This window comes from Ascidia mentula, chromosome 1, assembly GCF_947561715.1.
Source record: "Ascidia mentula chromosome 1, kaAscMent1.1, whole genome shotgun sequence".
NCBI classification, from domain to species: domain Eukaryota; kingdom Metazoa; phylum Chordata; class Ascidiacea; order Phlebobranchia; family Ascidiidae; genus Ascidia; species Ascidia mentula.
The window spans coordinates 10,081,868-10,099,408 of NC_138566.1; the positions used below are offsets into that span (position 1 = coordinate 10,081,868).

General features: G+C 38.6%; 3 protein-coding genes across 6 annotated transcripts; all 3 read left to right on the forward strand.

The window, feature by feature from the left end:
• Nucleotides 1-396: 396 nt before the first annotated feature.
• On the forward strand, nucleotides 397-7,998 carry LOC145915386 (thimet oligopeptidase-like). 4 transcript variants are annotated; one of them, XM_083002726.1, is made up of 15 exons: nucleotides 397-514; nucleotides 1,170-1,377; nucleotides 1,796-1,921; nucleotides 1,989-2,118; nucleotides 2,193-2,301; nucleotides 3,162-3,307; nucleotides 3,420-3,567; nucleotides 3,768-3,882; nucleotides 3,964-4,089; nucleotides 4,345-4,535; nucleotides 4,812-4,936; nucleotides 5,442-5,564; nucleotides 6,087-6,230; nucleotides 6,762-6,916; nucleotides 7,446-7,998. In XM_083002726.1, the coding sequence occupies exons 1-15, from the start codon at nucleotides 412-414 to the stop codon at nucleotides 7,627-7,629; spliced, it is 2,133 nt and encodes a 710-aa protein (XP_082858852.1). In that variant the 5' UTR covers nucleotides 397-411; the 3' UTR covers nucleotides 7,630-7,998. The 4 variants fall into 4 exon arrangements, with proteins under 4 accessions (XP_082858852.1, XP_082858854.1, XP_082858851.1 ...); XM_083002728.1 differs by having other exon boundaries at nucleotides 443-474; XM_083002725.1 differs by lacking the exon at nucleotides 397-514 and adding an exon at nucleotides 640-918.
• A 748-nt stretch (nucleotides 7,999-8,746) lies between these two features.
• LOC145911297 (spermine synthase-like) lies at nucleotides 8,747-12,466 on the forward strand. The gene is made up of 10 exons (XM_082998628.1): nucleotides 8,747-8,807; nucleotides 9,361-9,505; nucleotides 10,043-10,130; nucleotides 10,462-10,714; nucleotides 10,796-10,900; nucleotides 11,273-11,415; nucleotides 11,557-11,685; nucleotides 12,085-12,189; nucleotides 12,247-12,362; nucleotides 12,430-12,466. Exons 1-10 carry the CDS (start codon nucleotides 8,747-8,749, stop codon nucleotides 12,464-12,466), a joined length of 1,182 nt encoding a protein of 393 aa, XP_082854754.1.
• Nucleotides 12,467-13,941: 1,475 nt separating this feature from the next.
• LOC145911384 (spermine synthase-like) lies at nucleotides 13,942-17,224 on the forward strand. The gene is made up of 11 exons (XM_082998743.1): nucleotides 13,942-14,002; nucleotides 14,216-14,366; nucleotides 14,614-14,701; nucleotides 14,762-14,820; nucleotides 14,906-15,081; nucleotides 15,145-15,249; nucleotides 15,719-15,861; nucleotides 16,147-16,281; nucleotides 16,340-16,441; nucleotides 16,721-16,836; nucleotides 17,179-17,224. The coding sequence occupies exons 1-11, from the start codon at nucleotides 13,942-13,944 to the stop codon at nucleotides 17,222-17,224; spliced, it is 1,182 nt and encodes a 393-aa protein (XP_082854869.1).
• The last annotated feature ends 317 nt before the right edge of the window (nucleotides 17,225-17,541 follow it).

Below are 17,541 nucleotides of genomic sequence, written 5' to 3' on the forward strand. Positions count from 1 at the left end.
TATACATTATTATTACGTCATAGTGAGGAGAAATTAGGCAACTACTGCAGCTGCGGCATTCATTTCTCCATAGCGCCAAAAGTGGCAATAATAAAGGGCGGAAATAAAACATGCAGAAGACGATTGTTCGTGTAGTATTCCACCGAAATTGTTTACCCGATTACATTCAAGTTCATCGTAGTTTTGTTTAGATTATAGGGTAAGTGAATGAAACTAGTTCCTTTCAGTCAGGTATAATTTGAATGATAAATCACGACTGGATTCATAAACAGTCCATGAAAAACAGTAAATTAAATGCATGCTGTATTTCAAAACGTATCCAAAACCAACATGCATGCAACATTTTAGAACTGCGGGATCTACAAAATTGTTCGGTACATCACACATTGATCACACCGTTTCCTTAAAGGCATGATGAGACCTGAGCAGACTAAACATCACATGCAAGTGAATCCACAGCGAAATGTTTTACGCGTGAATAACTTTTTTCATCTATACGTAATTTTGCTGGAAGGTGCATATATTTAAGGGTTGAAACTTTATTTGATTTGATATGATACTTCAGCAGAACTGATCCCGGTACAAAGTATCAAATACTTCACTGCTTTTGCTTAATAGGGTCAGCCTACTTTGCCGTAAACTCACATGGATATTGAAAAAAGCGTGACTAATGTTATTATAGCGTCAGTTGTGATGTGAAGTAGAAAGATTGCATGGGCACGGTATTTCGCATATTACATTACATCGGATAAATTGAGTAGCTAACTTTGTTGCGGAGTTATAGCAACACCCGTTAACTTACTGGTATGCTTAAAGTGTGGGCCCGTTATCTAGTCAAGTTTTCACATACGGTACAAACAACGGTAGTTAACAACAATATTATTTTGGTCAGAAAAATTTTGCCAAACAACCTTGCTAGTAAGTTAAATTTCCTTTGGTTAGTTATTTTAATGTGTGCAACCTGAGCTTGCAATCATAGAATACCCAAACAAAGTCCCGTCTAATCCGTGCATACTGCAAGTATTAATATGTTACAAAGATGTGACTGCATGGACGCTACTACAGGCAAAACGTAACCAACAATCCTCAGTAGAATGTAACCAATTATCAGTGATAAAACGCAACCAATACCTACCCTCAACAGAAAACAATTATGTATGCATTTTCAGAGTATTTATCTGTCGGAAAACCATCCCAAAAAATGGAGTTTCTGCAATGGAATATGACTACTGATGACATAGCATTGGCTGCTGATGAGCTGATGCAAGATGCTCGTAAAGTATATGACCAAGTTGCCAGTGTTTCCAATAAGGATTTAGACTTTGGCAATACTGTCAAAGTGATAGCAAACTTGGATAGTTCCTATTCCATTATGAGGTAACTGTTACATAGTGAATATTATGTCTTGAATGGAAGGGAATTATTTTTTTGTCATTGTAGGCTCATGATAATTTTTGTGTAAATGATAAGTTCTTGGATTGGCTGAAGAAACAATTCTGCTGCAAGTCCATTGTGTATATATATGTACATTTATTGCATGCACAAAATACGGCATGACATATGCATGTGTTTTTCCCTGTGTGATTAGGGTTAAGTGTAAAGCAGGGTTACGTGCACACTATGACTTGCTAGGAATAAGTGGTTGTTCCAGCTGGACTGTGAATCTTATAAATGTAATAGCTATTGAATAGAAATATTGCATTGTAAAATTCAAACTTGCAAAAAAATGTGTTATTTGTAAGATATTGGCTTGTTCCTAACAATTGTTAATATTTATTGTATAACTTTTTCGCAGAAACAACCTTGACTTTTATCAACATGTGCATCCAGACAAGACCTTACGTGATGCAAGCACCACAGCCGACAAGAAGATTTCCGAGTTTGAAGTGGAGTTGAGCATGAGACAAGACGTATTTGACAGGTTGGGCTTAACATTTCTGTACAATTTTGATTAATGCAGAGCTTACAATCCTGTGTATTTGCTTTAGAATTGTAGCAGTTAGTCAGCAGTCTGACCATGACTGCACAGACGAGGGCAAGAGGCTTTTGGAAAGAATGGTTAAACTTGGAAAAAGGAATGGTCTACATCTGGACAAAACTAAGCAAGAAAGAATTAAAGTAAAGCTTTTTAAGTTTGCATTCTTGACGCAGTGACAATGTTGTGTGTGACATATGTGTTTGTTGAATTGTAGAGCATAAAAAAGAGGATCACAGAAGTTGGGATTGACTTTCAAAAAAACTTAAACGAAGCCAATGAAACATTATCATTTACTTTGTCAGAGTTGAAAGGTTTGCCCAAAGGTATAATTAGTAAAAGTAAAGTTTGAGTAATAAAAGCTTTTAAATGTTCTCAAAAATAAATGCGATAACAGATGAGTTATTTACGATCATAACTTACGGTTTTGTATCTCTTTAATATAAATAATATTATCTTCTATATGGGCAAGGGAAATATTGTTTGTCTTTGAGATATTATTTAATTTTTTCAAAAATTAAAATTCCCCCCCAATTGTTGTTTATTGTTTAACTTTGGGCCCCAAATAAAACTTATTTTTTTTACCTCAAATAATCTTACTACTATAGCCGAATATTCACTACCTCACATAGGCGCCTAGTTTTCATTTTTCCAGGGGAGGCGGCTATATTATGACGTCATAATTTGTTACTATGACGTCATCAAATATCGAAAAACTGTGTTTGAATTTCAATGCATGAGACGTATTAGCCAAAAGGGCGGCGTCAACGGTAAACACACAAGATCGGTCTACGACACAACCAATACGTACCTGTTGGCATATCACACTGCGAGACTGACGTTGCAACAACCGATGTCAGTTACGCAAGCGAATCTAGGTCAACATACTTTGTGTGCGTCGTGCAAGAAACACATTGTTTTAGGTCTTTTTATCTTCGAACGTTACGAATGCGACGAGTTACGTGGTGCGGACAGACGCGCGTAATAGCCACTCGTTATCTTTTTTTAAAAACCTGGGGGGGGGGGGGGCGCCGCCCCCCCTGCCCCCCCGGACTAGGCGCCTATGCTACCTCATATAACCTTTAAAATATGCACACAAAAACTTATTATATATACTTGTATATATATAAATATATATTAAATACTTTTTTATTGAAATGTATTTCTGAATTGAAATGTTTTGTAGATTTTATTGATGCATTGGAAAAGAACAAGAATGAAAGATATGTTGTCACACTTAAATATCCCCATTACTTTCCATTAATGAAGAAATGTTCTGTTTCCAACACAAGAAAACAAATGGAAACTGCTTTTAACAGTCGTTGCAAAGAAGTGAGCACATACTTATTTAAAGAGCTAAATATTTTGCTAACTTAGTTGTGTTACTATATAGTATACCTAACATATTTAACTAATCTTGAAATACCAACAAAACATTTTTCAGACCAACTCCGCTTTTTTGTGTGAGCTTGTATCGCTGCGTGCTGAAAAAGCCGAACTACTTGGATTTGAAAGCCACGCAGAATTTATTCACGACATGAGAATGGCAAAACACCCGAGTCGCGTACAAGAATTCGTCAACAAACTTGCACGTAGTTGAATGAACAAATGTTCAATACTTTCTGCTGTTTGTAATGTTAATAGGAGGGTTTTAGACTTGCTTTGATATTGCGGATCTTTGTGGAAAATATTGTCCCAACACAGTTTTCAATAGATTCTATGTTGCTCATTCTATTTTCCTACAAGCCAGGGTTAACAACCACACACAAACTATTTGTCTTTAATTTTCCAGAAAAACTTAAACCGTTGGGTGATGCCGATCGGGCAGAGATGCTTGCTATGAAAAAGGAAGATTGCAAATCATCGAATGAGATCTTTGATGGGAAAATTAACATGTGGGATTTAAGGTTGGGTCAATTTTTCCCCTTAAATATAGCTTTTCTGTAGTCATGTGCCTTGCATCTTTCTTTGCTAGTGTTTATTTGTAGATTTTACATGACAAAAATCGAAGAGCAAAAGTATTCGGTTGACCAGAACAAACTCAAGGAGTATTTTCCAATTGATATTGTCACTAAGGGGCTGTTGGACATTTATCAGCAGTTACTTGGTCTCAAGTAAGTTATTGATATTGCCTATCTTGCAATATATGACTTTGCGAATATGACAAAGCGAAATTATCCTTTTGGTATAGAAAAGACTTGAGTGGATTTCATGTAAATTTAATTAGACAGCCAGTGTTTGAATTTAAAATTATCAGTGGCTTAGGAAATTAAAGTATTCAAAGTTTGTTTGAAGTTAAAAGTTGAAAGGATTATCCTCTTTATCCGGACGTTTGTATGAAGATTGCTAAGAATTAATAAAAATCTTAGATTTGAACGAGTGGACAACCCGGTCACGTGGCACAGTGACGTATCGTTGTACTCCGTGAGTGACGCAGAAAGCCGGAAGTTGATTGGACACTTTTACTTGGATCTTCATCCGCGCGACGGAAAATACGGTCACGCCGCTTGCTTTGGTTTGGTTCCAGGCTGTTTAAAGCCAGATGGAAGCAGGCAACTGGGTAGAATCATTGAAACTTTTCTTGAAGTCAAATTTGGCTACCGTTGATTGATGGTTCTGAATAACCTACAACGTAATTCGAGTGTTGATGAAATGCCATTCACAACCGTTGCTTTCCGATGAGTTTTGGCTTTCAAAAGTCGTCATAATGATTTCGGAGCAAATATTTGGAGATGGATATAATTATTCCGCTTGTAGAATTACTTTTGTGGCACATTGAGCCAAACTTTACCAGTTTTTTGTTTTTGTGGTTAATGATTTGGTTGATTTTTTGCAGCTGTAGCGGCGATGGTCGCCAACTTCACCAAACCGACAGCTGACACACCTTCCCTACTTACACACGACGAAGTTGAAACTTTCTTCCACGAGTTTGGTCACGTGATGCATCAGATATGCGCAGAAGTAAATTGGTAGAAAAACGTCGGTGATCGTGAAAAAATAGCTTCAAAATTTCTTAAATTGCGATCAAATTAAGCCAGAAATCAGCAAACCTTTAATGCAGTGATTCTTAACATGGGTTCGATGGCGACGTTTCAGTGGTTCGACGAAGGTCCAACGATTCACAAAAAATTAGCGAACCTTTCAGTCATATTTTTCTATTAAATTAATTAAAATCGAAAATGACTTTGCCTGGACACAGAAACCCCTTGTGTGATAGATTGATTTCATTTCGTGTTCCGTTTCGTCTGCTATTTTTGCTTATCTTATGCCTAATGTTACTGGGGTTCGACGGGTTTAAAAGGTTAAGAACCACTGCTTTAATGCAAAGAGACAATTAAACCACCAAACGTTAGTTAGATGACAAGCTCGTTCGGTAAAAATTTGTAATTATAATTTTATTCTTAAATTTCCATCGATTTGCTTGGCCACGTCACCATTCCATGCATCTGAATTTTCGCCCGTTCAGGCCGAATTCCAAGAGTTTAGTGGGACGAGCGTTGAACGAGATTTCGTTGAAGCTCCCTCACAAATGCTCGAAAACTGGTGCTGGGAAGTCGAACCTCTTCGCCGAATGTCCGAACATTACAAGGTTACTAACAACTTACTTGTTTCAGATTGCTGATGGCTATTTTTTACGTCTTTCCAAAAGGGTTCTTTCTTTAAAAAAAAGCTATCAGTACAATAGAACAAATCGAGTTGTCATCTGATTGTATCGCAGTGCTACGCAGCTCTTTTTCACTCACATCACATTAACAATCCTAAATAATTCTGTGGCACACCTCTGCTCAAAATACACCAACTTGACGCAAGCACAAGCTTTCGAAGCTGTAATTTTTATTATGACGTACAACACAGGAGGTTCCCTAACGTGGCGTCGCGATCCAGCGGATTTTTTAGGTGAATCGACGGAAGATTCAAGGAAGAAACAAATGTTGTAACAATAAAATTTGCCCAGAAAATACATCTTTACAAGTTACAGTTACGCTTCAACACGGAGCACTATTGTAATGTAAAAGCAAACAAAACCAATTATACATCCATATACCCACTGTCGCGTTTTAATTAGTACGCAAGTTTATATAACAATTACAATCCCCTACTTGCATCACAGGACGGCAGTGACTTGCCCGACGAAATGATCCATACTTTGGTAAAGTCAAGAAATGCCAACACCGGCGTTTTCTACCTGCGTCAGATCGCGCTCGGCTCTCTTGACTTAAACATTCACACAGTGGCCGACGCCGACCCCGAACAGGTAACTTACAATTGTGGTTGTATGAATCTGTACTCCGCCACGCTGGTATACCCACTTCTTCCTAATTTCACGGATGCTTACACTGACCATTGGTCGTTCCATGTGGCCACATTTTTTACCCAGCTATTTACCAGAGCGTTGGACATATAAGTTTTCAACTGCCATTTTGACAATAGTTAGCTGTTTAAATTCATTGCACAACGTAAAGGATCGGGAAGTTTAAAACTGTTTTTTTTTGTGTGTGAAATGTCCCTTTGGACCCGATAAAAAATTGCCATTGAGTTTAACGTGAATCGAACTAGAGTACCTAAAAGCAGGGTTGTAGTGTTGGAGTCAGCGTTGTAACGACAAATTGCGAATCCGAGTAATTGCACGAAAGTACTTGGCAAAATTAGAACATTGGTACGTCATAACTGTGGTCAAACTAACATATTTTCGCGGGATCACCTAATTTTTCGCGCCCCAACAACCCTGCTTGGAAATACCTTTGGTGGACTTGTTTTGCCTTTCTGCCATTTTGTTACTGTATAGATTTACGCCGATGCTTGTCAAGACATCCTCGGAATTCCCGCCACCCCAGGAACTTGTATGCCAGCCACATTCGGCCACTTGGCGGGTGGTTACGACGCACAATATTACGGGTACTTGTGGAGCGAAGTTTTCTGCTACGACATGTTTTACACCAGGTAGGAAGTACTTTTTGAAATCCTCCAAGCCAAAAAATGTAAATCGTGGCGTGGCGATTGTTGCAACATTGCATGGAAAAAATTGTTTGTCTGTTATTTGTCTGAAAATACAGTCATAGCAAATAGGGATGTGTCGAATATGCAATGACGTCATAAATTTACAGATTGGTCGTTAAAAATCACACGCATCGTTTGTATTTTCGCTTCAGCGACTAGGTTTTGGTCCGGCACATCACTAGTAGATACACTTGCTTTTTGATATGTTATATTAAAAATTTACAAGCACTAATTCGATTTCTATTTTGCTGTAAATGTTTGTCACCGTTTTTAACCGGACCGCGTATAATAACAATTACATGAAACCGAATCGCAGTGCGATTAAAAGGTCGGACACCTCACTGACCCAAACGACATTACCAACCATTCAACTGAAGATTAAAAATATTTGATTTCACGGTGTAGAGTATCGATGCCCCAAGGATGGTGTGCGCCTTTCACTTTTTGTCGCATCTGTGTCACTTTTTGTCAGGTTCAAGTCCGAAGGTATAATGAGCACCGCCGTGGGCCGCGACTATCGCGACAAGATTCTCAGACCCGGTGGCTCAATCGACGCCGATCAAATGCTTCGGAACTTCCTTGGACGCGATCCAAAGCAAGATGCCTTTCTCACCGCTAAAGGCCTGTATGAAAAGTGCACTGTGGAGGTCGTGTAGAAATGGGGCTCGCAGAAGTTTGTTTGGTGTTTTCGTACGTTTGTGTTTATTACCCGCGTGGTTATAAAGTTCATCCCATACTCCACGTCATCATCGGTAGTAATTATTTGCCCTAAAAACAAGCACCACTGATTTGATCGTTATTAAAAAGTCGTAACAGCTCGAACTGTGGAACTCAAAAACGCAATTTAAATTCGGCCTTATTTTATGATTTTTAAAAAGTTTACTCTTTCACCACTTGTCTGAATGTTTAAATGAGCCTTTAAGAAAACTTTAATTCCAGTATCAAATATTAATTTCCATCGATATCAGATATTCACAAAGTAGAAAAAAAAATAGCAAGCTTCTGAGAGAATAAAATAAATGATATCACAGAAACGCGAATGCTTCCTGTTCTGTTTCCCAGACCATACTGGCGGTCGTTGAGTTAAACTCATGCAGCTTACTAACAGTTTGTTGTCCTTTCCTGTCCAATTCAATAGCTTTTTTTTCTCTTTGTTTCCACCGAGTTGTATAGAAAGACGTTAAAATGCCAAAGGGGTGTGTCGAAAGATGCAAGCATAAAATAGTTCAATATTTTGATCAATGCAGAACTCATCAAAAATGCAGCAATATTGTTGAGTGACCGGTCGGGCATAAATGGTGCCAGGCGTGCTAAAGGTTTCCGTTTTCTTGGCTCCACACATCAACTAACTGAACCAAATATCTGGGCCGTGAGCTCTTTGCTAACAATAAGGTTACGAAACCTTCACCGAGATACAAGGCCAGTCGCTTGTCGTTGAGACCACACCGCAACAAAGCATGGCGTGATGAGCTTTTCAAACCTTAGTAAGTAAAAATAGTAAGTGCAGTGTACAGCTGAGGTCCTCCTTTGTTGTTACTACGCAGTGCAAGAGAAAGAGTAGGAATCGGGTCACTCACTATTAACCCAAACAACGGAGCGTTGCGGACGAAGTGCTCGGATTAACTTCCTGGCTTGTAATTTGGTTTGGTTCAGAGTTTAGAGTTCATTTATTTCGGTAAGCCGAACTTATTCAGTTCATTTATGCATGTTTGTAGCCAATTCTTTTACTTGCACAGCACCACATGTAGTTAGCAATCTGCGTTGCACAGAAACATGACTTACACTTATACGACCCTCTTTGAGATAGCTCCGACCAAAGGTTGCAACCCAACAGGTAAGTTGGCATTTATTCTATCTTGCACCACTGTGGAAAAAGTCCAGTAATTATGTTGATGCCCTAAACAGTTTAATTGTAATAGTGGGCGCCGAGGTTAACTAAACTACATGTATAATGTGAGCTGCAGGCAGGTGGCCACTGTTTCGACCTATTAGGTGACATTAGTGCAGTTTCGGCCGGATCTACAATAGTTACATTAAGGTGGCCATCTGTCTGCATCTCACAGAAATGATATTCTTAGCTCCATATTTCAAACTATTTGTGTTTGTTTTCTACCAAAGAGGATACGAAGTGGCTTGTCCACGTTTCCGCCCTCCTTTATTCAAGATTTAGACACAAAGCAAAAACCAGCAATTGCCAATAAGTGATTCAAAATAAATCTGCTAGTTTCCCCTAGACGCAGTTCAGCGTATGTTCTTCAGAACTGCAGCGTCGTAGACTTATCAATAATGCATCAGCAGAGCAATCACTATGGGACTTTTAGGCGCTTTTTTCAATATGTTTGTTTTGCTATTGTGCCTTATAAACATTGACACTTATTCTTCATCAGATTGCTTCAACGATTATTTCACATTAAAGGGTGTTTTGTCGCAACTGGGATTCGAAACAGTCGCGTCCACTTCCCGGCAACCAAATAACCGCCAGGAACTGGGTGACATCGTTTCCGAATGCTTCAGTCACCATGAAAGCTCATTGTACGTGAAAAGTTAACTAGATCTGTGGCAGAAACCTAGATACATCATATTGTGTTTGGTATATTTTAGTCACTTCAATTTTGCATGCGTTTTCCACTGCTACACTTATGTGGAGCATTTTCGAAGCAAAAAGTTTTGCCAGGAATACACGTTATTGGAAATGATTTTGCAAGTTTAGTCGTAAATAAATACAGGACGCACAATATTTCTGCTTTAGTGATGCGGTTAACCCCTATTTTACGTAGTTACGTAATTGCCTCCCTAGCAACACGTTTTCGTCAATTTTGTCTCTGTCTCCATTATAATGGGTCGTAACCTGCAGACGTAAATAATTGATAATATTTATCTGACCTGGCGTTACACCAAACACTGCTATTACTTCTTGTATATTATTCTATTATTTCCTGTGACACTTAAGTAGTGTGGTTGTGTCAACCAAACATTTAGATTATAATACTATTTACGTAGTATACACATGATATATGAATCAATTTTATCAGAGGTAAAATTTATGTTACTTTATCTTTTTTGCAACAGATCGATTTTTGCATCTTGTTGCAAAGATTGCATCACCCTCGATATCAACGAGAAATCTTCCTCAAATGTTTTGGATAAACATAGAGAGGTAAAGTTGTATGGATACATTTAAAGCTTTCCACTGAACTGATTAGTAACGAACGTGCAGTTTGCAGAACGCTTTCACTTCGATTTGGGCGCCAAACTTCGCGGATATACAGTCAAACGGTAAGAAAAACGTATGTATTAAAAATTATTTTGCATGCAATGCACATATAACGCAAATGAAAGCAAATAATGCGCATTTGAGGCACACGTAACGCTTTTAAAACAAAAAGACAATGGTTAATTTGCAAGGGTAAAAGGAAATTTAATTCCAATTAATTACCCTCTCTGTTATTTTCCATATTGGTTACTTGGAGGCGTACTTTGCACTGTAGGATACTTATTCCAACATAACCATTAAACGTAATAAGTCGAGTTGTCGTGAAACGATAGAACTTCACTCTCCTATTAGTGTTCCAACCATAGTGAGAGGAAGAGATATATGGCAATACTGCGAATTCGGAGACGGCCGGATTACTGAGAACGATATTAAAGAAATCCTGTTCGATGAGACGAGTGAATACCAGAGAGTCACCATCGCGAAGACACAAAGCCACGGAAACGTGCTTTTTCTGGATTGGCTTGAAAGTACGTCTTACCTTAAAATCCCATTCGGTACAACCGGGATATGTCGCGTCAGTCTGTTTTCTGATGGTTTTTATAACACAGATCTCTCAGAGGGTGATTTCTGTTACACGTCGTCACTGTGCGGGTTCAAACAGGGAATCACATACGAAGATAAAACCGTTTTAATCCTGGGCGGTGGAGACGGAGGTGAGTGTGTTTTCGGAAGACTTGGATTTGTAAAACCCGACATATCATACCTGCATCGCAATTGGTCTTTCGTTTGTTGTGGTTGCATTCAAGCGTTCCGTTACGTTTGTTCGAGTATTTCATTGAACATGATTTCAGAAAAACTTTACCATTTTGGCCAAGGTTTGCAGGAAAAAGTGACTGATCCAGCTAGGCTGCAATGCCAGGGCTGCCAAGCCTGCAAACCTAATGATCGCGATACGATAGCTGTGATCGCCAAGCAAGGACCTGCGCAGTGGGGCGATCCTGCCAATCATGCCATTGCATGAAATATTACTGCGTTGAAATTTTGACCAATATTTTTTTCTAACTGAAATTTAAACGTTTTTACAGCCGCCCTTGAATGTCTTCGAAAGTTGAATCCGCGAATGATCACCATGATTGAAATAGATGAAGTGGTGATGAGGGCATGCAGAACACATCTACGATCGTGTTGTGGCGACTCATTGGATCAATACGAAGGAGACAACTACAAGGTGAGGCGATTAGAGTATTTTTGACGCCAAAATACGATTTTTAGTGAAAAATCGGAACCGCCAGAAGAGATGTTTGGTATTATTTCCACATTTGCTCAAGTTTTGCTGAACGTTTTTAGTTCGGGGTCTCGTGTTTTGCAGATAATTGTTGGAGATTGTTTGGACTATCTCGCTCAATACGCCATGGAAGGACGAAAGTTTGACTACATAATAAGTGATATTACTGATGTACCGATTGAAACAGGGAATACCACCGACAATAATTTGGAGGTGAGTGCAGAAATACGGGGACTGGGTGTAACTATCTCTTATGTAAAATGCATGCAGCCATGTCTGATAGAAGATCTTAATTTTTATGTTGTATTCATTTGCGCTTGACGAAGCGAGAGGCACTCGCAGAAGCTTGAGTATTTTTGAAAATAAAAGTCAGTCTTCTTAAAGAGTGCCAAACCAGTATAATTCAGTTCATTTTTAAAGTAGCTTGTATAACTTTTTAAATACCATTAAAGGTTATTTCGCCCAACAGCGTAAAGTATATTAAAACAGAATATATTTCCAAAGTTCTGTTTCAACAATCAAACAATTCAAAGAAAGCTGCAGACAGTAGTCCACGGCATTGTTTCGACCTATAGAAGGTCTCTCAATTCAAAGACGTGTTGTATGACGCAGGAAAAATCGACGTGGAACTCCACAAATGTTGGGTGGAAGTTCTTTAAAACTGTTTTCAACCACTGCTTGAAACTTCTAGAGAACGACGGCAGAATATTGACCCATGTAAATCTTACCATGTTATACATTACGACAACCACCTTCTGTACAAATTGTGTTAAGGTCACGGCCACCAGCAATGCCAAAGGAATAAAGGGATTTCAAAAAACGTTGAAGGAGCTTGATGAACAACTCACATACGAAATGATCAATACCTTTGTTCCCTCTTTTGGCGAGAGGTAAGCATTTGTGTGAATAAAAAACAAGTTTAAGGGAATATTATAAGCAGGTTTCTGTTACATACAGATGGGAGTTTTGTCACATGAGAAAATCATCCAGCTAGCAGGTCTTCATTTTACCAAAGTCCTTCGTCATACATCTTTACGTTTTGTGTTAATTCTTTAAGGAGCTGCCTGATTCTCTTATTATCACAATTGAAACGCATTTGATGTATTTTTATTGTTTACAGATTTAAATTATGTATACAGTATACTTGCTGCATATATTCTAATAGCTTTCTGTGAAAATACGAATATACTCAGATGCTTGAGCAGTTTTTGTTTCACTAAAACTGTGTGGTGTTTACTATTTCAATAAAGTTAATATTTGTTGCAAATAAGAGGATCTTCCACTCAAGTTTTACCGCACTGCTGTTCAAATATATTGCTTTATATAAAATATATTTATATATGTCTTTAAGGTCGCCTTAGCAAAATACGGGATCACAACTGTTGCTTTCAATACGACGGGAGCTAAGAAAACACTTTGGTAGCTTTTCCAAACTGAACGTAATTAACACAACAATGTTGTGTCTGTATAAAGTTGTCGTATTTCTTTCTGCGGGAGTGCCTCAAATTGTTGGTACCTAACATCACGCGCCTACTTGACCTACGCTTAAACGATTAGATGATATGCAGTTAGATCTCAAGACAGTCATGGTAGTTAACATGAAAAGAATGAAAAGTGAACAAGATTTTAATCATAACATCACGTACTACACAGGCGGTACTCTGTCAGCAGCGTAAATACACGACACACGATTTTAGTGTTTTACATTTTTGTAGGACAAGCGGAAATGACATAATTCGTAAGCTTTACAGCACTAGTTATGTGTTTTAGAAAAAAAAAATTTGCCGAGAGTAGTGGACTTTTGGTGTGTTTTGTCAATATGATGTTCACCAAATAATTGCGACCTAGTTTTGTGTCGCCAGGAAGCCGAAGTCATATCCTGTAAAAAAAATCGTACGATGATTCGTTGAGAGACGTAATGACCGCGATTGCTTAGAGTGTAAGCAAATAGTGTTTGATGAAGAGCTGTCTCAAACAATTGTAAGTTTAAGATAAAAGTGCGGCACAATTAGATTGGCCAAACGAATTGCTTTTGTTTTACATATTTGTATTTTTTTACTGCAGATGCAATATTTTTTTTTACCGTGTGCATTTGTAGACCACCAGCTGATTAAAATGGAGTTTATGGGAGCTTCGACGCAAAGTAAATTACGCCGCATTAGCAGATTGTTTACAATTTAATACCCAGGATGCTGGTGCTGGTTATACAAACTTGTGTTCATAAGGCTATAGTGTGGAGACATGAGACAGTCACCACATGTGAAAGATGTGTCGATGTTACAATATCTGTACAGATTATAAAATATAAGAGACTGATTTTGAAAGTGCGAGGCGACAACCCCGGGTCGAATGCCCTGTTGTACAGTTATGTTGGTACTTGGCAGTGCAGACCTAACTACAGATTTTCCTGACAGATCAACGTCAAAACTACAACATATATCATATAGGTTATGTTTTTGTGTCAACAATATGACTTTAACGTTTACCTCACTCTTTGAAATTCTTCCAGCGGACCTCAGCTTTCAAGCAGGTATAGTTGATGATAAGTTTTGTAAAATCTTAGAATTATCTTTACCTCCTACTCCAGAACTTTTGCAAGAAGCTGAAGAGTATTTAAAATTTACCTACCACGTTTATTCATGCACTGTCCAGTGTATGTTATAGTGAACCGCAAACACACAATACCTTGTACTGTAAAGTGTTGCGTGTGATCCGCTGACCAGATTGTGTGTTTCCTTGACAGATCATTGGATGGATGATTACAAACTCGTGCAAGACGTTATTTTGACAAACGGATTTCGGAAAGTCGCGTCATCTTGCGAGAAACAAAACAACCAACAAACCGCGAGTGGAGATGTAGTGACCGCATGTTTCCGACAATACGACGTCCAGCGGTGAGAACGTGACGCAGCCCTAAGTGTTTACATTAGTCGTATATGTTATACTGATATGGCGGCTCTTTGCCCGATATTACCAACCGTTCGAAGGTCCAACGACAAAATAAATCGATTTCTGTATCGATTATTGGGAGTTAAGTTACTGTGGCTTCGGTAACTTGTTTGCTGTAAAATTGTGCAACAAAGCGTTCGGATCATTTCGGCTCGTGCATTTATCATCGTGTATTTTTAACACTTTTTTCAGGACAGTCGTAGTCACGTGCTGGATGAGTGGATTGACCCTTGACCTCCACGAGCAATCACCTTCTGGCAACTTGCGACAACACAGAGAGGTTGGTGAAATGTTGCCCCTTGAAAACAAATCAGAATGTTTGACTTTATTTTTTTACCAGTTTGCCGTCGGTCTGCAGGTTGCCCTGAAGCGAGTTTTGAAAAACTACTCAGTGAACAGGCGAGAAAATGAGTTTATTTTTGCTGTCGTTTATAGTTTTTGCTTCGACCTCCATGTCTTAATATCACCAATTCACAATTATTAGGGTGCCACCGATTAAACGGGGCGCGAAAATCTGGCAATACAGCGAGTTCGGGGATGGCCGAATTTCCGAAGACGACATGCAAGAAATCCTTTTCGATGAGAGGAGCAAATACCAGCGAGTCACCATCGCCAAAACAGAAAGCAACGGAAACATGTTGCTGCTGGATTGGGTTGAAAGTAGGCGTGTGTGTGCACAACATACCGTTCATTCCGTAACTTCGCGTTTCCGCATTATTCCAGACCTTTCCGAAGGCGACCAATCGTACACGTCCTCTCTGTGTGGATTGGAAAGGGGAATCACCTACACAGATAAAACCGTTTTAATCTTGGGTGGCGGAGATGGGGGTTTGTACTATTTAATTTAACGTACAGGTTATAAAAGAAGCAAAATAGTAATTTTAACTCAACCATAGTCGCGGGTGTGCACTTCAGCGTTATTCGGAGTACTTGTTGCTTCAAATACTTTCACTACTGAATCTGCATTGCAGAACCAATAAATATGATGTTTACCTATCTCAAGAATTTTTTTGGGTGACTTTGATTTTCTAAATCAGTTTTCCCCAACCGGTGGTACGCGTACCCCTAGTGGTACGCGATGGCATTCCAGGTGGTACGCGAGCACCTTTCCGTAATTAGCGGATATAATTCGAATGCTAAAAACCGTAAGTGATCTTAAAATATTTGTTACTTCATCCCCTTACTTTGTAACACCCAACTTGGTGGTACGCGTCGAAATTGTTTTACCTCCAAGTGGTACGCAACCACAAAAAAGGTTGGGAATCACTGGCCTAAATGAAGTTTAAACGTTTTACAGCCGCCCTTGAATGTCTTCGAAAGTTGAATCCGCGAATGATCACCATGATTGAAATAGATGAAGTGGTGATGAGGGCATGCAGAACACATCTACGATCGTGTTGTGGCGACTCATTGGATCAATATGAAGGAGATAACTACAAGGTGAAGCGATTTATAATGAAATACTAAGGCCAATGATATGCATGTATTGTTTCCGAGTGCTGCAAGTTTAATGAACCATGTGGCAAGGATTTTGTATATAGGCAATAGTTGGAGAATGAACAACCTCGAGTAATATTCGTTAGATGGAAACTTGATTACATCATCAAGAACTTTAGTTTAAATGCACGAAATTAGGTCGAACTAAGAATTAAAAACAAATTGAATTTGCAAAGCAGCAACTTCGCCGCAAAATTGTGCCTAAATTTATTATTTTATTTCTTACAGATAATTGTGGGAGACTGCTTGAAGTACCTCAAACAATACACCTTGGAGGGGCGTAAGTTTGATTACATCATCAGTGACATCACAGATATTCCTATCGAAGTGCAGGACACCAGACCAGATAATAAAAATTCTGAGGTAAGAAATTCCAAAGTTGGTAGTGATAAGCAGTAACAGTAACTTCTTGTTGGCGCAGATCAAGGAGTCATGGCGTTCCGGTGCTGGATGGCAGTTTTTCACCAAAGTCTTTAACTTAAGTTTGAAATTAATCGAAAAGAACGGTTTTATTATGACCCACGTAAGTAAATTAATACCTTAATGTAGAAAGACCTCGTGCAGAAAACGTGACCTTGAAACCCAAGAACTTTCAATTCCTCATTTAATTCTCTTTAAATTTCCGAAATTTTAATTGTTGCTTGTGTTTAGTTTAGTCATGAGCATCATGTTAATCCAATGTACAATAACATCTCGTAATTTTTGTCATTCATTCAAGACGGCGGTTGCTGTCAACCAGAATCAAATTAAAGTGTGGTTCAATCTGTGTTGTTATTAATACTGAAATAAACATCGTAAACAGGTGACAGCGAGCAGAAACTTGGAAGGACTAAAAAGATTTAAAACCAATCTGAAAGAACTGAGTGAAAGTGTCGAGTTTGAAATGTTTGACACCGAAGTTCCATCTTTTTCCGAGAGGTGGGTTAGCATTAGAAACATATCTCAGATTCCTTCTATAGCACTGTTTCTTAACCTTTTTTGGATCACGAACCCCTAAAACATTCTTTGAAAAGCTATGGACCCCTTTGCAAGCAACACATTTCAAATGTCGAAAAATTAAAATTCGTGGACAGCGAAACCTTATGGACAGCGGGGATTTTCGGAATAATTGTATTTCGTTTCATGGACCCCTTAATGCATCTTCTCGGACCCCTTGGGGGTTCATGCACCCCAGGTTACGAACCCCAAAAAATTTATAGGGATAAATCTTCTGCGCATCTAATACTGTACGTTTGTAATTACAAATATGTAAATTAATAGATGGACGTTCTGCCAGATGAAGAAATGTGGACCAAGACCAACCTAAAGATGTTTTTAGACAAAGCACGAGTTTTCATGGTTTTGCTTTCGCGGAGTTGCACGGTTATAAGATCAGTGTTGTTGTTTACCCGTCTCATGCAACTGCTGTAAGTTTGTTTATTGCGATGCAAATTAGATGAAGAAAAAGGGCGTTATAGTATGTCGACTTTAAAGTTTCCATTTAATGTCATGTTAAATATTGCATTGAGTTCGTCTCTACGTTTAGATCAGTTTAATGAAATGGGTACTGTGTACATTTATGTACTGGAAATTCGATTTTGTGGTTATGTGAAAACTTAATTGAAATAAAAATGCTGCTGCTTC

Excerpts from the sequence above, each read along its gene's own strand:
- LOC145911384 (XM_082998743.1), top strand. The coding sequence starts at position 13,942 with ATGACTTTAACGTTTACCTCACTCTTTGAAATTCTTCCAGCGGACCTC. Across the intron at positions 14,003-14,215 it reads GGACCTCAGCTTTCAAGCAG|ATCATTGGATGGATGATTAC; the intron begins GTATAGTTGATG and ends TTTCCTTGACAG. Across the intron at positions 14,367-14,613 it reads CGACAATACGACGTCCAGCG|GACAGTCGTAGTCACGTGCT; the intron begins GTGAGAACGTGA and ends CACTTTTTTCAG.
- LOC145911297 (XM_082998628.1), top strand. The coding sequence starts at position 8,747 with ATGACTTACACTTATACGACCCTCTTTGAGATAGCTCCGACCAAAGGT. Across the intron at positions 10,901-11,272 it reads CCTGGGCGGTGGAGACGGAG|CCGCCCTTGAATGTCTTCGA; the intron begins GTGAGTGTGTTT and ends ACGTTTTTACAG. Across the intron at positions 11,686-12,084 it reads CCACCGACAATAATTTGGAG|GAAAAATCGACGTGGAACTC; the intron begins GTGAGTGCAGAA and ends TGTATGACGCAG.
- LOC145915386 (XM_083002725.1), top strand. The coding sequence starts at position 807 with ATGCTTAAAGTGTGGGCCCGTTATCTAGTCAAGTTTTCACATACGGTA. Across the intron at positions 2,302-3,161 it reads GTTGAAAGGTTTGCCCAAAG|ATTTTATTGATGCATTGGAA; the intron begins GTATAATTAGTA and ends AATGTTTTGTAG. Across the intron at positions 3,883-3,963 it reads ATTAACATGTGGGATTTAAG|ATTTTACATGACAAAAATCG; the intron begins GTTGGGTCAATT and ends GTTTATTTGTAG.